At 39.7% G+C, this 19,290-nt stretch overlaps 1 protein-coding gene across 2 annotated transcripts in view; it reads left to right on the top strand.

Annotated features, from left to right (window-relative positions):
• Positions 1-37: 37 nt before the first annotated feature.
• The window catches only part of TLR4 (toll like receptor 4), a 29,034-nt gene continuing 9,781 nt past the window's right edge, over positions 38-19,290 (top strand). For both annotated transcript variants that reach the window (XM_082402231.1, XM_082402230.1), the window contains exon 1: positions 38-18,982. Coding sequence is in view for 1 of the 2 variants with exons in the window: in XM_082402230.1 (XP_082258356.1) it covers positions 18,890-18,982 (93 nt within the window). In the remaining variant the exon portion in view is untranslated. The remainder of the gene's footprint in view (positions 18,983-19,290) is intronic.

Genomic DNA, 19,290 nt, shown 5'->3' on the forward strand with positions numbered 1-19,290 from the left:
TAGCTAGACATTGACTGGAGGAAGTGCTGTTAAAATACATACACATGCACACACACACATCCCCACACACAATTATTTAATGTACTTGTGTTCTTGGAAGATATTTCTCTTTTCCTCACTACTATACTTTTACAACCACTTTATCCATTTAGTCACTATTGATTTGTTGGATGCATCCCCTCTATACCCAGCACTGTCCTATCTACTTTGAGATTTGCAGAGATGCACTTTAGGAGATATAAGACATGGCCCCATTTATCAATAATCAGAATTTACTTTGAGATATAACAGCTGTAGCTTGCATTTATTTTTTAATTTATTTATTTTATTTATTTATTTTTGGCTGTGTTTGGTCTTTTATGCACGCGTGGGCTTTCTCTAGTTGTGGCGAGCGGAGGCTACTCTTCGTTGCGGTACACGGGCTTCTCACTGTGGTGGATTCTCTCGTTGCGGAGCATGGGCTCTAGGCACGCGGGCTTCAGTAGTCGTGGCGCACGGGCTTAGTTGCTCCGCGGCATGTGGCATCTTCCCGGACCAGGGCTCGAACCTGTGTCCCCTGCATTGGCAGGTGGATTCTCAACCACTGCGCCAGCAGGGAAGCCCAGCTTGCATTTATTAACTTTACTATATGTCTGGAACTATTCTAAGCCCACTTCTGGATTTGTTATCTCATTTAATTTGTTCAGTTGAAAAGTTCAGGTAGAAGTTTGATTTTTCCTCACATCAGAGTACTGGGCAGATTAGTTAGTTGATAGGGCTTGTTATGAGTCGATGAATTGGAAATCATCTTCTAAATTATAAAATGCCATATAGACTTAAGGAAAGTGTTGGGAATTTCGTGTAGGGTAGGTGGGTAATTTGGGGGGTAGGTTCAGGTTAGTGAAAACTTTAAAAAAACAGATAGCAGAGTACAGAGCTTGGATTATGAGTCCCTATTTACAGACGGGGTATTTAAGTCTCTGAAAGGCCTAGTGATGTGTTCAAGTTCACATTGCAAATGAGTTAGGAAATTATTCAAGTCTTCTGACACTGGGTCCTGTACCCTTTCCTCTAACCCTAACACCACTGGCCAAGTATACAACCAAGCAAAGAGGAATGCTAAACAGAGTGCAGAGGGGTAGACTAGAGTCTCAGTTATGGGTCAACAGCATTATACGCTGTATCCCCACTACTAATACCCAGAGAAGAAAATTAGGGGCACTAATACTCTAATACTCTAGTATTAGTATTAGTATTATACTAATACTCTTATACTCTAGTTTGTAGTTTGAAAAAAAGAAAAATGAAAACAATGGTATTTTACACGTCTAGCGCACCTACCATGTGCCAGGTGTTGTACTAGATGTTTTGCATATTATTTTTTCATGTCATCCTTTTGACAACATTGTAAAAAAAGTACTTTCATCCCCATTTTATAGATGGAGCTAGAGTGGTGACCCAAAGTTCCACAATGGGACAACTGGGAAGCAGAGATTCAAACTCAAATATGCCTGTATCCAAAATACATTCCGTTTCCATTCTATCACTGTGCCTTCATTCAGATGGAATAAATCTGTTATATGAATTGTTCTCCAAAGTTCATTATTTATTTTTCCCAAATTTGATCATAACTTCTTATCCAAGGGCTAAGGAATGATTCTTAACTGTTTGGGAAGGAACTATTTTCAGGGCAAGATTACAATTTCCTTTGCTTCTCTAAGAAGTATGTTCTTTCTTCAGTAGGTAATTCCACATGACTTCTGAGCAGAGAAGCTCTGGATGAAAATATTTATCGAAGGTCAGATTTTGATGTGATGATGCATATCCCTGGCACACCCTTAGGAGGTATCTTCCCTTCTTGATGTCAGTGGGGTTCTGATATTTTATTGGCATTTGGCAAAGATAGGTGCTAGCAAATTGTTGTTTAAAAGTCCAGCCTAATTTGGAGGATTCCTTAGCATAAACCCAGGAGTAATTCACTCTATGATCTGGGAGAAGTCCAGTGTGCCTTGGTTTCCCTTGTATAGTTAAATATTGAAATTTCAATCCTTCATGGAGAAATTGAACATCTTTCATTGAATTATTTGTTATTGTAGTTTTATGTGTTTTTATTTGGAGCAGATAATATCCAACAACCTCTGTTTAAATGAAGATTATGTTTTGTGCAGTGAAGGAAACGAATTCCCTTCCTCCCAGAATTATCCAGTTCACCTCCTCATTTTCTTCTCATCTTGTTCTTATGTTGACTATTTAATTGAGATGTTAAGGTCCTTCACAGCTCTGAGTGGAAATTTTTATTTATTTATTTATTTATTTATATTTTTAATTAATTTATTTGGTTTTTAAAAATTTTTATTTATTTATTTTTTTTGGCTGTGTTGGGTCTTCGTTGCTGTGTGCGGGCTTTCTCTAGTTGCGGCGAGTGGGGGCTACTCTTCATTGCAGTGCGTAGGCTTCTCATTGTCGTGGCTTCTCTTGTTGCAGAGCACGGGCTCTAGGCCCACGGGTTTCAGTAGTTGTGGCGCACAGGCTCCAGAGCGCAGGCTCAGTAGTTGTAGCACATGGGCTTAGCTGCTCTGCGGCATGTGGGATTTTCCCGGGCCAGGGTTCGAACCCGTGTGTCCCCTACACTGGCAGGAGGATTCTTAACCACTGCGTCACCAGGGAAGCCCCTCTGAGTGGAAATTTTAAACCAGATTTCTCCATAGACTTGGGAGCTAGTAGCGTTTGTGAGATGAGGCTAATCCAATTACCTAGGATGAAAACTCTGGAGAGAGAAGATTTTCTAAACTGTGATGTTATGTCCAGTGTTCTCTCTTTGTTAAAAATAAACATTTCTAACTTATAGGCTCTTTGAGTTGGTCACGTAATTGAGAGAGGAGAAAGGAAATGTCTTTTTTGGAAGCTGAAGTGGAGTGTGTAGCATCGCATAGTTACAGTCACCTTCTCTTTATATATTTTCACTTAACTAAAAAAATGGTCTTGCACTTACATTTATAATTACCTGAGAATTTGTTACCCTTTCAGTCTTGTTTTATCGTAGACCAGTTTTCATAGCATAGTCTCTTTTAAGAGACTCTGAGCAGAAAAAACAAAACAAAACAAAAAATCTTAGGATACCTCCTATCTTTACAGATGAATTAACTGAAGTAGAGGTTTAGATGCTTTGCTCAAGATCACATAGCAAGATTTAGTAACAGAGCCATAAGGAATAGAATCCTAGTTTCCCTGTCTGTATTTACTCCATTCTCCACAAGGTTACTGAGTTGCTTTTCTTAGTTTCCCAATCTGATAATATGCACATTTCATTATTTCTGACATTCATTTATTCAATTTGTTCATTCAGTGTTACTCACTCAGTTGATAGACTGAAGACTATATCGTTGTGCCAATCTCCCTCCATCATTTTTATAAATGCATATATCTATGGGGATGTATGTATATGTATAGCTGATTCACTTTGTTATACAGCAGAAACTAACACACCATTGTAAAGCAATTATACTCCACTAAAGATGTTAAAAAAAATTGAAAAAAAATTGCATATATTTGTATTGATTAGGGTCATTGATTGTAAGTTTACCCTGGTTAACGTAAGAAAAGAAAAACACACTGGAAGAATCTCTGAGGATATCTCAGAGCATTCGATTTGGGAATAAGCAGGAGGCAAGGAACTCTGGAGGAGAGGTAAAAATGATAATTTCACAAAAGTGATACAGATAAATTATTCAAAAAAATCAGAGAATGGAGAGAAAAGACATCAAGGCAGCTGTGGGTAAATGAGGAGATGCTTTTTGGAGGAGATGGCATTTGAGCTGATCCTTCAAAGATAGGGAGGTTTTATATATTTTGAGACAGAAGGGGGAAAAGCATAATTTTTGTACGAATTCAAGATCACTTTTAGGAAACTTGATATATGAACACCTGAAATAGCTGGATGATGTTGGAAGGTAAGTCAGTACGTGATGAAAGGTCAGAGTGAGGGATATCTACTTTACATCAGTTGCTCCACATTCAAGCTCATTCTGACCAACTTGGGTCAAATATGGCTATTTTGCATTGTTTATTTTTTTCCATCTGTTTTTGTCTCTTCTTGCCGTCACTTCTTCGCCCATTGTATGCCTTTCTTATTGTTCTTCCTCTTTCCTTTCTTTAAGCCCCATTTACCTCTTCTTCTTGCCCACTGACTGTCCTATGATTGTTGGTCTTATTTTTAGGCTATTAACATTGGTATAAATATTACATATTTTTGAGATCCACTTATGGAATGACAGGCTGTGTAGACATACTCCCCATAGAAACTGGTGAAAATTATTGAAAAAAGAAAACATTCAAAGTCTCTGGAAATGGTCCAAATGGCATATAGCAAATGTAGAAACATATATTCAAGAAAATCTACTAAAATTTGGTAGGAACAGTGAGAATCCATAGTATCAAAAGCAAGAGTCACTCACTCCCCACTCCCAGCTCAGTGAAACAGAAACTGGACTTTAGACTTATGCTGTCAAGAATACAGGACTCCATCTCCCCCAGCTCCCAGTTGAAGGGCTATCTTCCCAGGGGGAGCAGTATGTGAGCATTTTGCATCCTGCCCCAGCTACTTGCTGCTGAGGCTAAGTTCTGTGTGAGTGCAGCCAAGTGGTGACTTCTTTCTTCTTCTGCTCAATCCCGACTAATGGCATGGAGGCTCTACCTTGGGCAGGTATCTCTAAGAATACTGAGAAGCCAATCTTCCTTGTCCCAGCTTGTAAGGCAGTGGTTCCATGCTGAGAGAGGCAAGCCAAGAAGACCTGATGCTACTTCCATTCCTATCCACTGAGCACTCAGCTCCTAAAGTGGGAAGTGTAACTCAGAGAGAAGCACAGCATTGCCCCAATCCCCAGCTTCAGAGCCCTGGCTCAGAGATTTTGCCTAGGGGAAGAAGCAGGCCTTAAAACAGGTAGTTCCTAATCTCTTCCCAAAGGAACTGACTTTATTTACAAGAGAGTGGGGAATTTCAAGCTCAAGAGCTCTCACAAAAACAGTGGAGCCAATGTTCACTGCAGCACTATTTACAATAGCCAGGACATGGAAGCAACCTAAATGTCCATCAAAAGATGAATGGATAAAGATGTGGCACATACATACAATGGAATATTACTCAGCCATAAAAAGGAATGAAATTGAGTTATTTGTAGTGAGGTGGATGGATCTAGAATCTGTCATATAGAGTGAAGTCAGTCAGAAAGAGAAAAACAAATACTGTATGCCAATGCATATATATGGAATTTTAAAAAGCGGTACTGATGAACCTAGTGGCAGGGCAGGAATAAAGACGCAGATGCAGAGAACGGACTTGAGGGCACAGGGTGGGAAGGGGAAGCTGGGATGAAGTGAGAGAGTAGCATTGACATATATACACTACCAAATGTAAAATAGATAGCTAGTGGGAAGCAGCTGCATAGCACAAGGAGATCAACTTGTTGCTTTGTGATGACCTAGAGGGATGGGACTGGGAGTGTGGGAGGGAGGCTCAAGAGGGAGGGGATATGGGGATATATGTATACGTATAGCTGATTCACTTTGTTGTACAGCAGGAACTAACACAACATTGTAAAGCATTTATATTCCAATAAAGATGTGAAAAACTAACAAAAACAAAAACAACAACAACAAAAAACTAGTGGAGCTTGTGATGGATGGCAGTTGGGAAGATATTGTTAGACTCACTGGAGATATAGGCTAAACTGCAGGCCAGAGAATTATAGAAATGAGCCAAATGGAAATTCTAGAGTTGAAATGTACAATAACTGAAATGAAAAAATCACTAGATTGTTAGGTGGATTAGAAGACTTAAAATAGATAAGATGATTAAATTCCCCAAATTGATCTACAGATTCATGCAAGCTCTATCGGTATTCCAGCTGGGTTCTTTGTAGAAATTGACAAGCTGATTCTAAAATTTGCATGGAATTTAAAGAGAACCAGGACAGCCAAAACAATCTGAAAAAGAAGAGCAAAGTTAGAAGACTGACATTTTTTAACTTCAAAACTTACTGCAAAGCAACAGCAATCAATACAGTGTGGTATTGGCATAAAGATACACATATAGATCAATATGATAACAGAATTGAAAGTTCAGAGATAAGCCCATGTGTCTGTGATCAACTGATTTTCAACAAGGATGCCAATGGGAAAAGATTAGTCTTTTCAGCAAATAGTGGTGGGAAAATCAAATAAAGCATGAATCCTAGGACTTCCCTGATGATCTAGTGGTAAAGAATCTGTCTTCCAATGCAGGGGACGTGGGTTTGATCCCTGGTCAGGGAACTAAGATCCCACATGCCGCAGGACAACTAAGCCTGTGTGCTGCAACTACTGAGCTCGTGCACCTCAACTAGAGAGCCTGCGTGCCGCAAATTACAGAGCCCGTGCTCCACAACTAGAGAGAGAAAACCCACATGCCACAACTAGAGATAAGCCCGCACCATAACGAAGAGCCCACGTGCCGCAACAAAAGATCCCGCGTGCTACAATGAAGATTCCCAAGTGCCACAACTAAGACCCAACACAACCAAAAAAAAAAAAAAAATCCTTATCTCACACCATAAACAAAAATTAACTCAAAATGGATCAGAGACCCAAATGTTAGAGCTAAAGGTATAAAATTCTTATAAGAAAACATACTGATAAATTCTCACGACCTCAGATTTGGCAATGGATTCTTAGATATGACATCAAAGCATGAGCAACAAAGGAAACAATAGATAATCTGAACTTCAAAACTTAAAATATTTGTGATTCAAAAGACACTATCAAGAAAGTGAGGACAACCCACAGAAAGGGAGAAAATATTTGCAAATTATATATCTGATAAGAGACTAGTATCCGGAATATATATTTATATATATAAAACACATCTCAATAATAAAAATACTACTCAGTTAAAACATAGACAAAGAACTTAAATAAATATTTCTCCAAAGAAGATATATAAATGGCCAATAAGCACTTGAAAAGGTGCCTGACCTCATTAGCCATTAGGGAAATGCAAATCAAAACCACAGTGAGTACCCTGAGAAAACCATAATTCAAAAAGAGTCATGTACCAGAATGTTCATTGCAGCTCTATTTACAATAGCCAGGACATGGAAGCAACCTAAGTGTCCATGATCGGATGAATGGATAAAGAAGATGTGGCACATATATACAATGGAATATTACTCAGGCATAAAAAGAAATGAAATGGAGGTATTTGTAGTGAGGTGGATGGAGTTAGAGTCTGTCATACAGAGTGAAGTAAGTCAGAAAGATAAAAACAAATACAGTATGCTAACACATATATATGGAATCTAAGGAAAAAAAAAAAGGTCATGAAGAACCTAGTGGCAAGACGGGAATAAAGACACAGACCTACTAGAGAATGGACTTGAGGATATGGGGAGGGGGAGGGGTAAGATGTGACAGGGTGAGAGAGTGGCATGGACATATATACACTACCAAATGTAAAATAGATAGCTAGTGGGAAGCAGCCGCATAGCACAGGGAGATCAGCTCAGTGCTTTGTGACCACCTAGAGGGGTGGGATAGGGAGGGTGGGAGGGAGGGAGATGCAAGAGGGAAGAGATATGGGAACATATGTATATGTATAACTGATTCACTTTGTTATAAAGCAGAAACTAACACACCATTGTAAAGCAATTATACTCCAATAAAGATGTTTAAAAAAAAAAAAAAAAACAACCACAGTGAGATATCACTTCACACTCACTGGAATGGGTATAATAAAAAAGACAGTAACAAGTGTTGGTGAGGATGTGCAGAAATTTGAACCCTCACACATTGCTGGCAGGAATGGTCACTTTGGAAGATAGTCTAGCTGTTCCCCAGATGAGGAAAAATGCAGTTACCATATTACTCTGTAATTCCACTCCTAGGTATATACCCAAGAGCAATTAAAACGTGTCCACACAAAAACTTGTTCATAAATGTTTACATCAATATTATTTATAATAGCCAAAAGGTGGAAATGAAACAAATGCTCATCAACTAATCAATGGATAAACAAATTGTGGTATATCCATACAATAGAATTTTATTCAGCCATAGAAAGAATGAAGTACTGATACAAGTACAACGTGGATAAACCTTGAAAACAGTATGCTATGTGAAAGAAGCCAGTCACAAAATAGTACATAAGATTTCATTTATATTAAATGTTCAGAATAGGTAAATCTATAGAGACAGAAAGTAGAATAATAGTTGCTTAGAGCTAGGGCAATGGACATGGGATAGGGCATTGATTGCTAAAGGACCCAGGGTTTCTTTTTGCAGTGACAAAAATGTTCTAAAATTGACTGTGGTGATGGCTGAACATCTTTGTGAATATACTAAAAAAAACATTGAATTGTACAGTTTAAGTGAATGGTGTGGTAAGTCTCATTAAAGCTGTTTACGGCCCCAGTGATGGTTCAGTGATATACTGTTATCAAAGCTACTCCCTGGTACATGAACTGGACCTCAATTAATGATGTCACTGGTGATGATGATAAGAATCACATTGATCTGTTGTATTTCAAAGTTCTAAAACCCTTTCTCTCTCCTTGTTTGTCTTTCTTCCCCAGGGTATTCTGTGATGATTCTCCCTTTTTCCATGTTAAAGGGTTTTTCTATGTCTACTTGTTTGTTGGTTTATTTGCTTGATAATACAGTATAATTATGCAGCTGGAATTAAAAAAGAAATCTGGTTTTGAGTTCCAGCTCTGCCAGACTTAATTATATGAAAAAGTGCATTCGTATAGCTAAGTTTTAGTCTTCACAAACAAACAAAAAAATGTACTTACTCATGGAAACAAGAGCTTTCCTTCTTGAAAACTTGACTTCATAAAAGAGACAAACCACTACCAATTGACCCAGTCAAGCTTTCTGAAATTTGCTCAATTATGACAGTATTTGTCATAATTTGTCATAAGGACAGTATTTTTGTCCTTGCAATAATGATGGTATTGTTTGTGAAGTGAGGTAAGACATGCTGTAGCCCAGCATTTGCAGGGATAGATCCTGAATTATTTACTTCCTTCTGCATGCTTACTCTTTCTCTTTGATTCTTTGCAGTTGACTCCCCACTTTTTTTTTTTGCATCCTCTTTTTTTCAGATTTTTCAGCTTGTTAAAAAAAAAATAGCTTCCCTACTTGGACCACAGAACTTCTCTGTCCTCTTATCATCGCACTGTAATAACTGTAGCAATATGCTCCCTGTTTCCATGGGACTGATTCATCCCCATCTACAGTTTATGTTGGCATGACCTAAATCTGCAGGTGAGACCTAGTTAGGTTTGACTTAAAGTCGCATTTCTACAGGACAGACCATCATTCAAGTTCACAGACTGAATCTCTATCCCTATCAGTTTACTTCCCGTTGATCACAAGTAGGAGTACAGATATTTCTTTGTACTCTACCTCCACCATGACCAAGAAACTAAAACAAGTTTTAACATGGATGCTGTATTATGAGTCTCATTTTCCCACATGAAGGACAGAGCAATTCACAATACAGAACTCCGACCCTATCACTGTTTCCTGTGCAAAGAGAGATGGAAGGTGAGCTTAAACATGCTATCGATCAGCACTGAGCAATCTGCAACCATATGCTGCCCCCTAAGCTTTCCCATATGGCTCTGGGTCTAATTTCAAACTCACTCTTCAGCACATTTAAAGGTGAAGGAGTTAGATGGGACTGAGGGACCTCCATGGAAACCACCTATCAAGAGTAGGAGAGAGATTTTAGAATAGCCAGTCCTCTAGCATGTGTTGTCCAGCTGGACTGGGACAGAGGCCGAAGCAAAGGCTTGTGGTTGGTGGAAATGAAGCAAATGCCTTTTGAGAGGCCCAAGGCAGCTGAACCCATGGGCTTCATTGTGTAGGCCTGACTGTGCAGTCCCAGAGCACCTTACTAGCAGGAAATGGAGAGAGGATTCACTTCAGTTCTTAGGCAATGAGAATTTTTCTTTTACTTGCATTGCTTTTGAGCTTCATGTTGTGCTTTGTGATAGTGTCAAATAATTTTATAGATAGTTTTCCAAACTTTACTTTTAAAAATTTATTCTGCTATCAAGTCGGTTTATTATTTCTCTCTATTTCTTCCTTCCTTCCATTAGTTGATTTTTACTACAGGGTAAAGTGCTACGTAGAATACATATATGTGCAAAGTAAGGTTCTTGTCCTGGAGGGTTTCTGGCTTTGAGAGGATTATGAGCTATGATAAAATGTCTTTTGAAACAAGTAAGTATATGGGACTTCCCTGGTGGTACAGTGGATAAGACTCCACACTCCCAATGCAGGGGGCCCGGGTTCGATCCCTGGTCAGGGAACTAGATCCCACATGCATGCCACAACTAAGAGTTTGCATGCCACAACTAAGGAGCCCATGTGCCGCAACTAAGGAGCCCACCTGCTGCAACTAAGACCTGGTGCAACCAAATAAATAAATAAATATTTTTTAAAAAAACTAAGTAAGTATGCATAAGGGCCAGAACAATATTTCTAAAAAAATCCGGTGGAAACTGAAGTCACTTTGACTGCTATATATGAGTGTGAGGGGCTGGGAATAGAGGAAGCTGAAGAAGGAAACAGAGAACAATGAGGCGATCTGCTTTGAGCTGAGTCTGAAGCCTTGGAAAACAAGATTTTTTCCCCAAACACCCTGAGTCACCACCTCCTTTTCACATTCAATTCCAGTAGCCCTCATAAAGTAACATGTGCTCTTTCAGTGGGGGAAACAGGTTGTGGGAATTAAACCCCAATATACAAAGTTACAGGAGCTCCATCAGCCATTTACTTTCCTTCTTCTCAAGCTGTGGGAAACTCAGACTAACTCAAAGATGTAAGATATTAAGAAGTCAACCCAGAAAAAGCTGTCTGTGATCAGAAAGGAGCATTGGGTGCTACTTTTCCACAAGCAGTGAGAAATCTTCATCAAGTACTAACAGACTTAATTTGTCATGGTCTTAGCCTACATTATCTCATTTTGTCTTTATAGGAAGCATTCTACAGAGAAAGAAACTAAGGCTTATTGAAGTTAAATTACTTGGCTGATGTCACACAGCTAAGACCTGATGAAGCATTAAAAGCAAAAACTCCCAATCAAATGCATAGTCCATACATTTCAGTTATTATTCCATGCCAATTCATTGAGAGTTTTTCCTTCGCTGAGTCATTCAGGACACATTTGATGGCTATTTCCTCTGAGCAGTTCCCTTTGCTGAGCTCTAGAGGAATCAAAGACAAAAAAGGCATGGTTTCTGGCGTGGATCAAAAGGACGGAGTCAAAATAGAAGCATGTTTATGTTTAGTATTCTAAACATATTTTATGCTACCCCAAGCACAATCCCTTTCCACAATGTCACATCAAACCTTTTTATTTTCTCTCTTTCTCTCTTCATCTTCCTGCTCCCTGGAGCCTCAGCCGTCTAAGACCAAGGCACTAGGAAAGGTTTTCCCCTATTTTTTTCCCCCTACTTTGACTCAGACCAGGAAAGGAGGCAAGTACTTATATAAGCATCAAATATAAAATAATTGATTGAAATGAGTTTCACTTTCATCGTGTAAGTATCCATCCTTTGGGTTTCTTTTTATTTTAGTTTTTTTTTTTCCCTCCTACTTGGTGGTCAATCCACAAGGGTCTTATTGTCCTATGCTCTTCTCCTTAGAATCTGTAGACTTTTCCCTTTCCCCTACCCATCAACAACACCAAGCCAAACAGGGAAAAACTAACAACTCATATTAATAAGTCTGTAGCTAACACAACGCCTGGACTTTGGAAGGAAGAGAAGAGTTAAGGACCAAGGGTCTGCAGGGGTCTGGGAGAGCACGTGAGGAACAGGGTTTAGGTATAATACTTTTTGCAGAGGAAGGGATAGCTTATAAGTAGGGTTCTCTCAAAGGCTAAGGATAAAGCTGGGGTACTAGGAATGTCACTCTGAATCTTGCACCATCCTTTCCACTCTGTATGGATTGAACTGTATCTCTTGAACCTCAAGGAAAGCATTCACTGGATACTTTTCAGTGCTCCATGTGCATTTATTTACCCAGGTTGCATATTTGTTCATCCTTTCCCCATCGGATCATCTCCAGATTTCTGGATTCCTCTAGTGTGGGAAATAGGAGAAAAGGGGAGCTACTTGTGGAATCAACCAGCTAGTTGACAAATAATATTTATTTACTCATGTCCTTACCCTTTTCCAAAGATTACCCTGGGTTATGCAAGCATGTGCTGTCTACACTTATGTGTTATAATGTGACCTGCCAGTATAGCACGGTTGCATCAGCTTACCAGCTCAGAGTATTTTGTCATAGGTTGTCTTCTAGAAAAAAGAGCAGATATTCCTTTTCAACTTCTCTTTCCTCTTTTTCAAGATAAGTTGCTAAGAAGAGGAGAAATCTGACTGACCAGAAATCAAAGGAAGGGCTGATTATGTATATAACCTACTCATTCTTTTATTCAATCAGTGTTTATTAAGCACTTATTATGTACTTGGTAACGACTAGGCATTGCGGCTACAGCTATGAATGTAACTGACAAAATCTGTCCTTTCATGGATCTTATTAGCCTGTATATTGAATAAAAATCAAATCAATTGCTATTATCATCCAAAGTTATTATCATAATCATTGATGCAAATAACATACATTGAACTCCTACTGGGTATTAAGCACTGTGATAGGCACAGGGTGTACAGAGATGGACCAGATTTGACTGCTATCATCAAGGGCTTGAAAGCCTAGTGAGACATGCAGAAAATTAATCGCTATTGAGCATGACAGCTGGTTGCTGTGGGAGCACTGAGAAAAGAGTGACAGTGCCTGCCTGGGGAGCCTGGGGTAGGTATCAAGAAGATTCAAAAGTCTTTACAATGGCCTACCTCACCCTAAGTGATCTAGATGGTCACTTGTGCATCTCTACACTGGCTTCCTTGTTGGTTGTGACAATTTCCTGTCCCTAGGCTTTTGCACCAGCTTATCCCTCTAATTCAGGGTTTCTTAACCTTGGCACTATTGGTATTTTGGATTGGGAGCCTGTCCTGTGCATTGTGGGATGTTTAGCAACATCCCTGGCTTTACTCACTGGATCCCAGTAGCAACACTTACTGCTCCCAAGTTGTGACAACAGAAACGTCTTCAGACATTGCCAAATGTCCCCGATGGGCAAAATTGCTCCCAATGTTCTCCCAGATACCTGCATGGCTAGCAACTCCTTCAGGAATCTGCTCGAAATGTCTTTCTCAAGGAGGCCCATACTGACTGCCCTATTTAAAACTTCAGTACCCTTACCACTCTTCACTGAATTTTACCACTTACTCTTTCAATTTTCCACCCATAGATCTTAACATACTCTAACATACTGTGTAACATACTTATTTATAATTGCTCTTGGCTCTCTCCTCATTAGAACATGAGCTCCATGCAAGCAGGGGTGTCTGTTTTATTCACTGATGTATCCTAGTGCCTAGAACAGTGCCTGGCAGATGTTAAGCATTTACTACATATTTGGTGAATGACTGAATGAGTGAATGGTAGTCAACATTTGTGTAGAACTGTAACATTTACAAGTACATCCACATATACTATCTCATTTAACCCTCAAACAATATTATTGATTAGGCCACAGTGTTATTTCCATTACACTGTTAAGGAAACTCGGTGAAGTTAAAGGTAAGTCACATACCAAGAAATGATGATGCCAGAAAGTAAATAGAATAATTAAATATTTTAAAATATAGTCTTCTATATATTACACCATACCTTTCCAGGGTCTGGATGGACAAGCAGAGATCCACTGAATGATTTGGAGGAGTACAGAGACAGAACAAAGAGGAAAGACTCTCTTGTTCATAATCAACCAGCCTCTGCCTCAGGTTCATGACTCAAAGAGACAAAGAGTTTTCTAACCCAAGACAAGGCATGGTGTTTACTGCAATAAGGACTTCTATCCCAACCCACTTGCTGTGACTCTATTATTCTGTGTTGCTTAAACTGGGGCACATGTACCCTCAGGGAATATTAGGGAGTAGAAAAGTATAACCATAATAAAAGTATAAAGAACAAGTATTTAAAAGTATGAGAATAGTAAGAAAGCCCCAGAATAATCACTGAACATATTATAAGAGAATCACATTAATGGAAAGGGACAAATACTCTAAAATACTAGCTGCATATTAAGAACAAATTCAGATATATTGTTCATTGATCCATTCATTAATTACTTACTAAGTATATACCCATGCATTCAATATATATGAAACTGGACAAAGCTTCTACCCTCATGGAGTTTACAGTCTACTGGTAGAGACAAACAATACAGAGATAGAAAATTCAAAGTAATTTTTAAAATAACACAGAAGTGCCATAGACATTTCAGGCTGGGGAGGAGTAGGCACTACTTAGGCTGTTTGCCTTGACAGTCCCTGTGGGGTGCACTCACTCGCTGCTGGTAGGCGGGGTATTTGGATGAAAAATACAGGGCAGTACTTCATGTGACGACCCAGCCCTAGAGACAGGGATTGGGTCGCTGGGTGCCAGGAGAATATCCTTCATGATTCTGCTTAAGAGTAGCATTTTCTGTACTATAGATCACAGGAACATGGTTCCACAGCATGATAATGGATACAGGGCTGGTAATGGGTATCCAAGGATAAAAGAGATTCACCGTGGGTCAAAAAGTTTAGGAAACATTGAGTACTCTATTTTTCTTTGTAGATGCAAAATGCCCATTACTCTAGTACATGTTCTAAGGAGTACTTAAGAAACAAATCTCTTTATTCTCCAACCATTTGTTTTCTTTATTTATTTGAACGGAGCTTGTGGGTTTTTTGTTTGTTTGTTTTTGTCTTCTTATTGACAAACTGTTCCTCATTGAATACAAGGTACCACCGATTGTTAGATATACCATTACCTTATTTGTCACCAGGAAAGAAAAAAAAAACTCTGCCAATGATAATTGTAATATGATGTCAATTATGAGACACGTTCTGATTTGAGAGGTGTTAACGTATCAAAAAATGTGAAACTTAGAACTGTTGAATGGAATCAGATTTGGTTCTTAGATATGCCAAACTGTGAGGGGCTTTCTTCCCTGAGCCAGGCTATGTTGTGACTCTTGTTACTTTCTTATAATCATCATGAAATGGATATTACAGGATGCTAAGGTTGTGGCACTGAAAACCCCCTGATCAACATAGATTTTTGTTCCCCTTCCTAGTGTAGAATAGAATTGGTGCTGTGGAGCTGAACACTTCAGTGTGTGTGTGAGTGTGTGTGTGTGTGTGTGTGTGTGTGTAGTGGGGGGTAGGCCAAGATGCTTGGGGTCCAGGCAATACACAGCCTCAGAATATTATTGACATGGCATGAGATAGTTTTATTTGCATTTTAGGAAGATTGCTTTGATTTGGGGATAAAGGATGGATAAGAAGAGTTGAGACTTTGGAAGAAGTGTGTCTGGACCCTGGAAGACCCTTGAGCAGTGCATTGCAATACTCTAGGCCAAGGGATGTGTTCAATGGTCATGCTAATAGAAATGAAGACCTACGTTTTAGAATTATTTTACAGATAAAAATCTCTAGAACTTGGTAGAATGTTTCGTTTTAAAATGCTGATTTTATTATTATGCAGGTGTTGTGAGACCTACAGATCAGCAGACAATTGCCATTGAAAAGATAGTTTGTTACTCACAGTTCCCAGGAGGAGGGGGCATGTGACACCCTGAGGAGCCACATGGGGAAGCACCAGAGTCCATCAGGAGGCAGAAGGAGCAAGGGGAAGGCGTGGGCAGGGGCCTTTATTATGGCTTCTGTGGGAAAGGCAAGAAAAAGCAGGGTAAGCAGGCTTAGGATTGGATACTTTAAGTTCAGCAGGCTCTGGGGTATACGGGCTTTCTCTAGTTGTCTGGTACCTGGCCCTCTGATGATTAAGGCAGAAGAACACTGCCTTCTATATTACAGTAAGTCCCCTACTCAGAAATGAGTTCCATTTGATCACGTTCAAAAGTCCAATTTGTTCCTAAGTCCAATAAAGTTAGCCTAGGTACCCAACTAACACAATTGGCTATATAGTACTATACTGTAATAGGTTTATAATACTTTTCACACAAATAATACATAAAAAACAAACAAAAAATAAAGAAAATACTTTTAATCTTATAGTATAATACCTTGAAAAGTACAGTAGTACAGTATAACAGCTGGCATACAGGGGCTGGCATCGAGTGAACAGGCAAGAAGAGTTACTGACGGGAGGAGGGAGAGGTGGTGGGAGATGGTAGAGCTGAAGGATTGCTAGCAATAGGAGATGGAGGGCAAGCCGCAATTTCACTCACGCCTGATGTTGATGGCACAGGTTCTGGCTCCTTGCTGGATTCAATACTGTCTACCCTCTTGAAAAACAATCCAGTGATGTCTGGGTAGTAGCTCTTTTTTTCTCGTCACAGATGACATGGTAGCACTGGATTGCATTCTGAACGGCTGCTGCTACAACCTTCGTGTACCCTTCTATGTTTGGGTCCTGTACCTTAAATACTAACGGTGCCTCCTCAAATAAAAAAATCCCTTTGCCATTTCCTGCATTGTGAATCTCTCTGGTTCTTCAGTTACTTCTTCTTCTTCTTGTCTCTTTTCATCCTTTCTCTGGGCCTCCAATTCCATCAGTTCTTCATTAGTAAGCTCCTTGTGTTGCATAGCAAGGAGTTCAATGAAGTTGTCCTCTCGCAGATCTAGCTTGAAATAAAGATACTGTACTACTGTACTCTATACAGTATTGTACAGTAAAGTACACAAAAGCACAACCACTTGCAGAGGATGCACGCACATGACAATGTACGCCAGACACATGAACTAACTTATGTGATTGAACATGCACACTCACATTTGCACCTTTGAAAGTTCACAACTTGAAGGTTCATATGTAGGGGACTTATTGTATAAAAGCCAGAGAGAGGAGGTGTTTCAGAGCATGGGCTCTGGTTTGGTTAGTTTGCATATGAAAATATGCTTCAGGGCAAATCATTTGCAATCTCTAAGAACTGACTAGCCCAGTCTATCCTCATCAGCAAGGCCACCAATGCCAGAGCATCAAGAATACAGAAAATATGAAAATATAGTTAATATACATTTGATGAGAGAAATAAGGAAGTCAAAAAGATTTCCATTTTGGATGACTATGGAAGTAAAATGCTGTTAACTTTCAAGGGAACTAAACTTTATTGAGCACCTACTCTGTGCCAGGTACAGCTTTAAGACCTTACATAGTCTCAATTAATCCTTAAAGCTACATTTTGACAGGGGGACTCTTTTTAGCTTAATTTTACAGCAGTGTTGTTGAAGAAGTCTGCAAGTGTTTGTGCTCCGTCCCCTATGACATGCTCCCTCACAGCCTGATTTTAGACGTGTTGGATTTGAGGTGCCTGGGGGACATCTTGGTAGAACTATTTAGGATACAATACCAATAACATCCCCATTTTAACCTACGTTCTTATTTAACAGAAACTTACACTGCACTTCTTACACCCTAGACACTCTCTGTCCTCAAAGCTTTACAAATGCCATCTTATTTAATCCCATAACAGTACTTTGAATTATTATCCTCATTACATTCATATTTTTAATCACCTTAATAGCTACCAATTTATGGAATATCCTGATGAACCATGCAGTAGACTAGGCATTTTATGTAAATTAACTTAATTCAATCATGCAAGACAAATGTGATTATCTCCACTTTAAAGACCAGAAAACTAATGCTTAGTGGCTTGCATCACGTGGCTTTATATTTATGAAATTTCATAAATGTGAACTACTGTTGTGATTAGAACTATTATCCCATTTTACAGACCAGAAATTAAGTCTCAATAGTTTAAGTGACTTGATCAATGCTACAAGACCATAAATCACCTAGGCTGGATTTGAATTTCGGTATATTTGATTTTTCATCCCAATCTTTCCCCAATATTCCTGTACTTTTCAAAATGTGTTTCACTGGAGCTTTATTTTCAATGTTTCATAAATGTGGGCTTATCTTTTATGAATCTTGATTTCATAAAATTGGACAGTGCCGTGAGCTAACTAGTATCCCCTGCCAAAATTTAAAGGTTGGAGGCTTCACCCCAGTACCTCAGAATGTGACTGTATTTTGAGATTGGGTCTTTAAGAAGGTAATTAAGGTAAAATGAGGTGATGAGGTCATGGATTAGGGTGGGCCCTCATCCAGTTTGACTGACTGATTTCCTTATAAGAAGAGGAACTTAGGACACAGTCACACACAGAGGAAAGACCATGTGAAGGCACAGGGGGGAAGACGGCCATCTACAAGCCAAGGAAAGAGCCTGAGAAGAAATCAGCCCTGCTGACCCTCTGAGCTCAGACATCTAGCCTCTGGAACTTTGTGAGAAAATAAATATCTGTTGTTTAAGCCACCTAGTCTGTGGTTTTTGTTATGGTGGCCTAGGAAATTAATACAGACAGTAAGTTTCCACTACTGAAACAAAAGTGGGAAGCCACCGTCCTTGGTAGTTAGTCACACATGCTGTATGACCAGTCTGATTACTTTCCTAAACTCACTAATCCTGAGGTCAGATGACCTCCTGGGATAAAAGCCAGCTTCCTCTTGCTGTTACTCCAGCCCCTGGTCTGCAGACATTTTCTTCTTCTTCTTCTAACTTCCCCTCCAGTGACAGAGGAGATAAACATTAGAGAAACAAAAGTCCAGAATGCTAAGGTTGCCACTCTCACTTCCTCTCCTCCCTTAACCCAGCACTGCTTTGAATACAGTCAGTGCCCTGGGGCAGGGAAGAGAAGACAGCACAGTGCCTCGGAGGCTGCCTTGACCGGCAGACACAGAGGGTCATGTTTTCAGAAGGCCACTTCTGGCCACAGAAAATGCCAGGATGATGCCTCGCACCCGCCTGGCTGCGGCTCTGATCCCAGCCATGGCCCTCCTCTTCTGCCTGAGGTCGGAGGGCTGGGACCCTTGTGTACAGGTACGTGGCTGGAGGCAGCTCGGCTTCCTGGAGCTTTGCCTTGCTTCTGAAAAACTGCTCTCTGCTCAGTTTCCCATGACGGGGCCCCAGTGAGTTTCATTTGCAAACAGACATCAAATTACCTTAAAGGTCTAAGAAACCACAGGGACCAAATGATTCAAGGCTATAGGACATTAACAAGCAGCCCATAGGGTCATGTCCCATTTAGGAGTTAAAGTGCTCCTAGGGACTTCAGGTCAGATAGACCTGCTTAAATTCACTGTTCTTTCACTTTTGGGGTGTGTGACCTTGCAGAAGTTATTAAACCT

Source organism: Balaenoptera borealis, assembly GCF_965194805.1.
Source record: "Balaenoptera borealis genome assembly, chromosome: 8".
NCBI lineage: Eukaryota > Metazoa > Chordata > Mammalia > Artiodactyla > Balaenopteridae > Balaenoptera > Balaenoptera borealis.